The following is a 7,116-nucleotide window of genomic DNA, read 5'->3' on the forward strand; positions in this document are numbered from 1 at the left end:
TAGAGAAGGCAGCCAATCCCAGACTCATCGGATTGCCAGAGGAGGAGGGAAGATTCAAAGACTTCAATGGAGAAGACAGCGCCAGAGATGGCACCAACGGCGGCTCCTCTGATGAAACCGCTCTCTGTTTCTTGGCCGATCAAAGCCCCTGTCAATGCTCCTAGCAAAGTCCCCACTGCATATATAGATATATATATAATCAGCCAAAAATCATCTATCATTGCATTGTATTCATCATTATCCTATATTATCATAACAGCAAGAAGAAGAAGGAAGGGATACACAAATCCCCAGCGCAATTATCATATGGTATTATCTCAGTCAGGCGGGAGATCACAGGAGAAGATTGAAGAAGAAAAGAACGAACCTAAAGCGAAGAAGAAGGTGAAGAGAGCGGAAAAGAGGCTGGCGAGGAGGCCAGAGATGGCCGAATGGAAGGAATCTTTCATCCGACGAAGGAGGGATAGCGGAGACAGAGAATAATTATAATCATCCATATCTCTCTCTCTCTTTCTTTCTTTCTTTATTTCTACTGGGAGAAAAAACAAAAAAAAAGGGAAATGAAGAAGAAGAAGAAGAAGACGAAGAAGAGGGAATGATTTGTGTTTGTTGTTTTCTTAATTCTTTTTTGGTTTTTTTTTTCCCCTTTTTCTTTTATTGCGGCTAGATATTGCCTTTGGCGACTTCTTTCTCAATGAGAGAGAGACCAAAAGGAAATGAAAAGGGAACCTTCTTCTCTCTTCTCTCTCTCAGCTGACCAATGATTTCTCTTTTTTTTTTTTTTTTTATAGTAATCAACTCCCTCAACGCGTCTGTCTGTCTCTGTATAATAATATCTTTACGAGACCGACGGCGAGTCGATTTGATTTATATCGGTAAGACTTTTTTGCGCTCTTCTCTCTCTCTGACTCTGACTTTGTGGTGTTTGGATTCCAAATTAATCAAAGGGGAAAACTTTACTTCTCTTTTAATTATACAAAAAGAAAATTCGTATCATACTATTTTATAATATCATTATCTGAAACAGAAACACCACCCAACCCTCCCCCTCATCCATCAACATTCGCTTTTCAAGTTTCATCAATCATTATACAAGTAAATGTGTATCTCTATTATCAAAACTTAGCCATGTTTCATCATCCCCCTCCCCCCTACTACTAGCTGCTTGCTTCTCTCTATCCCTCCTGATTTCCCACACTCTCTGGCTCCATCTTTCAGGACTCCCTCCCCCTGTCCTAGAATCAGAGCATCGCAACTTTAATAGATTATTTACTCTTCTTCCTACCTTTTTTCTACATTCTACTTTTCCATCTATTTACTAACAAAAAACAACATTTTAAAAAGTTCTAACTTCTAAGGCAGGTACTGTGTGACTCATATTCCTTTTGTCTTTCACGCACATATATATATATATATATATATTCCTTACTTACACTTACCTCAATCATGCCATGCCGCCTCAAACCTTGTACTCGTGTACACGCAACCACTTTGTCGACGACCACTTGTTCCCTTTTATTACAGCACACCCACCTGCCCAAAAACCGACCTTAGCATTCACTCTTTAATCTATCTCACTATGAACCAAACCACAAACACTATGCCTCCCCCTAAGTCATCTACTCACCATGAAGACTAGATGGGTCTAGCGTCGCATCAGGCGTCATGCTCCAGAAAAGCAATGCGTCTCCCATCTTCGGTTTCACGGACAATCCTCCTTTCCCGCACTCTGACAACTCATTCCACCATGGCACTGCGCTATAGTTTCCTTTGGCTGCAGGAAATACTGTTTCACCCCCCTCCTCCACATCTGATCTGCAAAGTCGAAGCATTATTAAAGAGGAAGAACATAGCAAAACATTACACAGCTCTTATGGAAGGGAAGCCCAATGTTATTTCAGTTACGTACAGGTACATGAGAACTGTGGCTATCCGCTGACCCCCGTTCCTAGTGTTATACTCATCCATGAAGTAGTCGTAATGAGGCTCGTACTTTTGCCCAATCTCATAGTGCAGAACTTGAAGACCTTCCCCATGCTCTGCAGGAAATATTTGTCGCTATCAAAAACAAGCACAGTAAAAGGGGTGCCTAAGAGAGAGAAACACAGGGGGTCAAGAAAGAAGATCACCATANTCTCCCATCTTGGGTTTCACGGACAATCCTCCTTTCCCGCACTCTGACAACTCATTCCACCATGGCACTGCGCTATAGTTTCCTTTGGCTGCAGGAAATACTGTTTCACCCCCCTCCTCCACATCTGATCTGCAAAGTCGAAGCATTATTAAAGAGGAAGAACATAGCAAAACATTACACAGCTCTTATGGAAGGGAAGCCCAATGTTANTCTGACTCTGACTTTGTGGTGTTTGGATTCCAAATTAATCAAAGGGGAAAACTTTACTTCTCTTTTAATTATACAAAAAGAAAATTCGTATCATACTATTTTATAATATCATTATCTGAAACAGAAACACCACCCAACCCTCCCCCTCATCCATCAACATTCGCTTTTCAAGTTTCATCAATCATTATACAAGTAAATGTGTATCTCTATTATCAAAACTTAGCCATGTTTCATCATCCCCCTCCCCCCTACTACTAGCTGCTTGCTTCTCTCTATCCCTCCTGATTTCCCACACTCTCTGGCTCCATCTTTCAGGACTCCCTCCCCCTGTCCTAGAATCAGAGCATCGCAACTTTAATAGATTATTTACTCTTCTTCCTACCTTTTTTCTACATTCTACTTTTCCATCTATTTACTAACAAAAAACAACATTTTAAAAAGTTCTAACTTCTAAGGCAGGTACTGTGTGACTCATATTCCTTTTGTCTTTCACATACATATATATATATATATATATATTCCTTACTTACACTTACCTCAATCATGCCATGCCGCCTCAAACCTTGTACTCGTGTACACGCAACCACTTTGTCGACGACCACTTGTTCCCTTTTATTACAGCACACCCACCTGCCCAAAAACCGACCTTAGCATTCACTCTTTAATCTATCTCACTATGAACCAAACCACAAACACTATGCCTCCCCCTAAGTCATCTACTCACCATGAAGACTAGATGGGTCTAGCGTCGCATCAGGCGTCATGCTCCAGAAAAGCAATGCGTCTCCCATCTTCGGTTTCACGGACAATCCTCCTTTCCCGCACTCTGACAACTCATTCCACCATGGCACTGCGCTATAGTTTCCTTTGGCTGCAGGAAATACTGTTTCACCCCCCTCCTCCACATCTGATCTGCAAAGTCGAAGCATTATTAAAGAGGAAGAACATAGCAAAACATTACACAGCTCTTATGGAAGGGAAGCCCAATGTTATTTCAGTTACGTACAGGTACATGAGAACTGTGGCTATCCGCTGACCCCCGTTCCTAGTGTTATACTCATCCATGAAGTAGTCGTAATGAGGCTCGTACTTTTGCCCAATCTCATAGTGCAGAACTTGAAGACCTTCCCCATGCTCTGCAGGAAATATTTGTCGCTATCAAAAACAAGCACAGTAAAAGGGGTGCCTAAGAGAGAGAAACACAGGGGGTCAAGAAAGAAGATCACCATACCAACTGGTATGAATGTAAAATCAGAAATCCTCTTCTCAATCTGACGGATAATTTTGTCGCGGCCTCTTGCAAGAAATGCCCCAGAGCTGGTTCGCACCCTATTGAGGAGAAGGATGAGGGGAGGGGGTTTGGTCAGTATAAACTTGTGTCTTAATAATTTAGAGTGAGAAAGGAAGCAGAAGCAAAACCTGCTATCAGTGCTCTTTCCAGTCTTCTCATCGACGACAGTTGATTTCTCCATATGAGGTTTAGCTAGCTCTATCAGATACTTGCATTCCTCCTTCGTCTATCCACAATCCGGGAAGGTAAAATCAAAATCATTCATTCCTAGTTAAATAAATTCGACAATACAGTAATTCTCAGTTAGCTGTTTTCTAATAGCAGCCCAGTTTTGTTTCCGTATCTAAGATCTTCGTTACATTATCTCATATATCCACAGATAAAGAGAGATATAACTAAGGCAAAAAANAAAAAAAAAAAAAAAAAAAAAAAAACAGATTTAAACACTTGAAATAATAAGAAGAACAAAATCTGTAAATGGATATATAACTCACCAAGAAATTGTGGTAAATAGAAGCTCTGGGTTCCCAAGAGATAATTTCAACCCAACGGTCGTCGTTCTTTGAATCATCCTCGCCGCTTCTACGGATAAGTAACAAAGCTCGATCTTAAAGAAGCACACACGAAACTAAATCTAATTAAATATAGAGTTAAATGAATCTGGGATCGAATCGTACCTCTGGAGTGTTTTTCGGACAATGGAAGTGAGATCATTGGCTTTGGAGGAGCCGGCATTGTTGCTGGGCACCGAGAGAATTCCAAAGGCGAGAAGAATCAGAATGACGAAAGTGAACATGATCAGTACACCGAATACGAGCGTTGAATTGGATGATTTTCGACCTGAAGGACGATGACTCCTCGGTCTCGCCATCATCTTTTTTTTCCCAAACAACGATGAGATCCGGTCGAGCTCACCAGCAAGAGGATGAATTTGATGGATGGATGTTTTTTTCTTCTACTTTTTTTTCTTTTTCTTCTCTCTAGTCTCTACTATGGTATACCAGAGGTTGGGCCCATATTTAAAAGTCAGGCCCATTAGAGAGTGCTTATATTAGGCCCATATAAGTCATCCGATACATCTCCCCCGCAGGAGAAAGAAAGAAAGAAAGAAAGAAAGCTCCGTCCGTCATCCTCAAGATGCAGCTCGCCGCACCACACACCATCTCTCTTCTCCTGCCCTCTCACTCTCGTCTCTCTCCTTCTCATCAGTCCCTGGTTTTCCCCAGACGATTACGCCCTCCTTCATATTCTTCTCAAACGTCGATCCTCCCCGATGCCGGCGATGATTTCATCGTCGGTGACTGTCTCGTCTACGAGGACGGCGTCTTCGAAGACCCTTACCTTCTCCACAAGGAGGTTGATCACCAGGAGCACAAGAAGAAGAATCGGCGGGGCGGGGAGTCGGAGATTGAGGCCGAGAACCTCGTGCCGGAGGAATGGAGGGATATTCAGGCGGAAGTGAACCTCACCAAGAAGGACAAACGCAAAATTGCGCAGGAGCTGGAGTTCGGGGTTCGGGTGGAGAAGAAGAGACAAGGGCTGGTTCCGCTGAGGAGCGTCGACTTGAATGAGTTTCTGACTTTCAAGGAAGCCAAGTTGGCTCAACTGAGGCCTGTCACTCTCGATAAACTGGCCACTTTCTCCGACGATGATGCAGCCTCAAGCGATGCTCCTTCTGTAACATCTTCCACCGAGCGAGTGGCTCCTAAGAACCCTAGATGGGCTGTCTACGGCAAGGGATTCGACCACGTTACCAACTTCTTCAATAGTGACAAGTACGATCCCATCACTGGCAATAAATCTGACGGTAGGTTCACCGGAATCAATCCCTCTCTTCTTCTCTTTTTATTTATGTTGTGGCTCTTTTTCTCTTGCTCTTGCTTGAATTGAGTCATTGAGAGAGTGAAAAGAAAAAAAGAGAGCGTATTTGGCTAATCTGTTTCGTTAATGAAATGAAGAGCAGGCCCTCGGAAGCTGCTTTCAAAAGAAGAAAAATTTATGCTCAATAGCCGGAATCCTGACCTAGCTGTTGCCACCTCCGTAAGTCCCCCACCTTACGAACGATGTGAATGTTTCATTTTAATCTTATGGTAGTCCGTCTCACTATGTGTGCACACCTCTATGATGGGTGTATCAGAAAAAATGGCTTCCTCTTCACACACTGGCAGCGTGCGGAGAGTTTTATCTGGTTGATTCCTTGCTAAAGCACAATCTTGATATCAACGCAACCGACGTGGTATGTGTCAAGTGTTGTTGCTTTTGTGCACCTTTTTTTTATGTTTGTGGGCGTCTTTATCTAAGTGTTGTTTTTCATTCATGTGGGTTTCTTTCTAGGGCGGTTTGACAGCACTTCACCGAGCAATAATTGGTAAAAAGCAGGCTGTTACTAACTACCTACTGAGGGAGTCGGCAAACCCATTTGTTCTTGATGATGTAAATGATATATATATATATATATATATCGATGGTTATAAATTATAATCTCCCTTGCGCTTGAGAGTTGAGATGCTGGACCTGATCCGTTTGATTTATGATAGGAAGGTGCGACCTTGATGCACTACGCTGTGCAAACAGCATCGGCTCCTACAATAAAACTTCTCCTACTGTATAACGCTGATATAAACGCTCAAGACAGGGTAATGATGTCAAAAGCATTCATTGTAGATAAGTTCATTGTGGTCAGATGGGTTGACAATTTGGCATTGAGTTTTCAGGACGGGTGGACTCCCCTGCACGTTGCAGTACAGGCCAGAAGAAGCGACATTGCAAAGCTTCTTCTGATAAAAGGGGCGGATGTAGAAGTGAAGAACAAGGTTAGTTCCGGCGTATTCCCCTAGTCTCATATCTAGGATCTGTAAGCATTTACGCCTTTTTGTTTTTTTAAACGATATACCAGGATGGGTTAACTCCGCTTGGCCTTTGCCTCTACATGGGAAGAGAGACAAGGACGTATGAGATGATGAAGATGTTGAAAGAGTTTCCCAGTAGCAGACACAAGAAGAGATTGGTAACAAGAGATGAAGCTATAAAACAGCCGTATTAATAATTGCAAATTGAATCACACTCACTTAGGAGAACCGGAGGCAAATGTGGAAAGGGCATTGGAATCTAGGAGTCGGACGGAGTAGGTCAACAGATTGGGTGGGCTTTGTTGTAAATCTTATCCATCAGTTGTTGATTGATATTTTATCACACAAGTTGATCCGTTTGTAAAGAAATATCTGAAAATAAAAATGTACTCGTTATTATTAATAGTTTGTTTGTAACACAATTCAACAGACTGTTTTGGTGGGGTTTGAGATACATAAATGGATTTGGATGGATGTAAACTTGAGCTCTAGGTCAGTAAACAAATTATATAACCTGAAAACTTGAGCCAAATTTTCAAAAGGAAGTCAAAGTGTCAAACCTTTGGGGCTTTCGCAATTACGACTGGACCACTTGTTCAGATAATTTGGTCGGGGTTTTTTTTTTTTTTTTT

General features: G+C 42.1%; 3 protein-coding genes across 6 annotated transcripts; 1 reads left to right on the forward strand and 2 right to left on the reverse strand.

Moving 5' to 3' along the window:
* LOC104729115 (probable prolyl 4-hydroxylase 10) lies at window positions 7-2,118 on the reverse strand. 3 transcript variants are annotated; one of them, XR_002034180.1, is made up of 5 exons: window positions 1,910-2,118; window positions 1,628-1,815; window positions 1,440-1,533; window positions 368-1,230; window positions 7-175 (listed from the first exon to the last, which is right to left on the reverse strand). XR_002034180.1 is itself a non-coding variant. In XM_019232676.1 (4 exons), exons 1-3 carry the CDS (start codon window positions 1,966-1,968, stop codon window positions 1,460-1,462), a joined length of 321 nt encoding a protein of 106 aa, XP_019088221.1. In that variant the 5' UTR covers window positions 1,969-2,096; the 3' UTR covers window positions 7-175; window positions 1,440-1,459. The 3 variants fall into 3 exon arrangements, 1 of the variants encoding a protein (XP_019088221.1); XR_002034179.1 differs by having other exon boundaries at window positions 368-1,235; XM_019232676.1 differs by lacking the exon at window positions 368-1,230 and having other exon boundaries at window positions 1,910-2,096.
* LOC104727435 (probable prolyl 4-hydroxylase 10) lies at window positions 2,388-4,627 on the reverse strand. 2 transcript variants are annotated; one of them, XM_010446541.2, is made up of 8 exons: window positions 4,313-4,627; window positions 4,130-4,217; window positions 3,764-3,861; window positions 3,576-3,673; window positions 3,351-3,480; window positions 3,069-3,256; window positions 2,881-2,974; window positions 2,388-2,671 (listed from the first exon to the last, which is right to left on the reverse strand). In XM_010446541.2, exons 1-7 carry the CDS (start codon window positions 4,507-4,509, stop codon window positions 2,901-2,903), a joined length of 873 nt encoding a protein of 290 aa, XP_010444843.1. In that variant the 5' UTR covers window positions 4,510-4,627; the 3' UTR covers window positions 2,388-2,671; window positions 2,881-2,900. The 2 variants fall into 2 exon arrangements, with proteins under 2 accessions (XP_010444843.1, XP_010444842.1); XM_010446540.2 differs by having other exon boundaries at window positions 2,389-2,676.
* LOC104727434 (ankyrin repeat domain-containing protein, chloroplastic) lies at window positions 4,707-6,911 on the forward strand. The gene is made up of 7 exons (XM_010446538.2): window positions 4,707-5,442; window positions 5,599-5,675; window positions 5,773-5,871; window positions 5,970-6,068; window positions 6,173-6,271; window positions 6,350-6,448; window positions 6,532-6,911. Exons 1-7 carry the CDS (start codon window positions 4,773-4,775, stop codon window positions 6,676-6,678), a joined length of 1,290 nt encoding a protein of 429 aa, XP_010444840.1. The 5' UTR covers window positions 4,707-4,772; the 3' UTR covers window positions 6,679-6,911.

Source organism: Camelina sativa, chromosome 11, assembly GCF_000633955.1.
Source record: "Camelina sativa cultivar DH55 chromosome 11, Cs, whole genome shotgun sequence".
Classification (NCBI taxonomy): domain Eukaryota; kingdom Viridiplantae; phylum Streptophyta; class Magnoliopsida; order Brassicales; family Brassicaceae; genus Camelina; species Camelina sativa.

What these genes read in the sequence shown, in the direction of transcription:
- LOC104727435 (XM_010446541.2), bottom strand. Translation starts at nt 4,509, where the DNA reads ATGATGGCGAGACCGAGGAGTCATCGTCCTTCAGGTCGAAAATCATCC. An exon ending in GTCCGAAAAACACTCCAGAG is followed by an intron (nt 4,218 to 4,312) that starts GTACGATTCGAT and finishes ACTTATCCGTAG; the next exon opens with AAGCGGCGAGGATGATTCAA. An exon ending in GGAAAGAGCACTGATAGCAG is followed by an intron (nt 3,674 to 3,763) that starts GTTTTGCTTCTG and finishes TCTCCTCAATAG; the next exon opens with GGTGCGAACCAGCTCTGGGG.
- LOC104727434 (XM_010446538.2), top strand. Translation starts at nt 4,773, where the DNA reads ATGCAGCTCGCCGCACCACACACCATCTCTCTTCTCCTGCCCTCTCAC. An exon ending in CACTGGCAATAAATCTGACG is followed by an intron (nt 5,443 to 5,598) that starts GTAGGTTCACCG and finishes AATGAAGAGCAG; the next exon opens with GCCCTCGGAAGCTGCTTTCA. An exon ending in ACCTAGCTGTTGCCACCTCC is followed by an intron (nt 5,676 to 5,772) that starts GTAAGTCCCCCA and finishes TGGGTGTATCAG; the next exon opens with AAAAAATGGCTTCCTCTTCA.
- LOC104729115 (XM_019232676.1), bottom strand. Translation starts at nt 1,968, where the DNA reads ATGGATGAGTATAACACTAGGAACGGGGGTCAGCGGATAGCCACAGTT. An exon ending in GCCACAGTTCTCATGTACCT is followed by an intron (nt 1,816 to 1,909) that starts GTACGTAACTGA and finishes TCGACTTTGCAG; the next exon opens with ATCAGATGTGGAGGAGGGGG. An exon ending in AGACCCATCTAGTCTTCATG is followed by an intron (nt 1,534 to 1,627) that starts GTGAGTAGATGA and finishes GTTTTTGGGCAG; the next exon opens with GTGGGTGTGCTGTAATAAAA.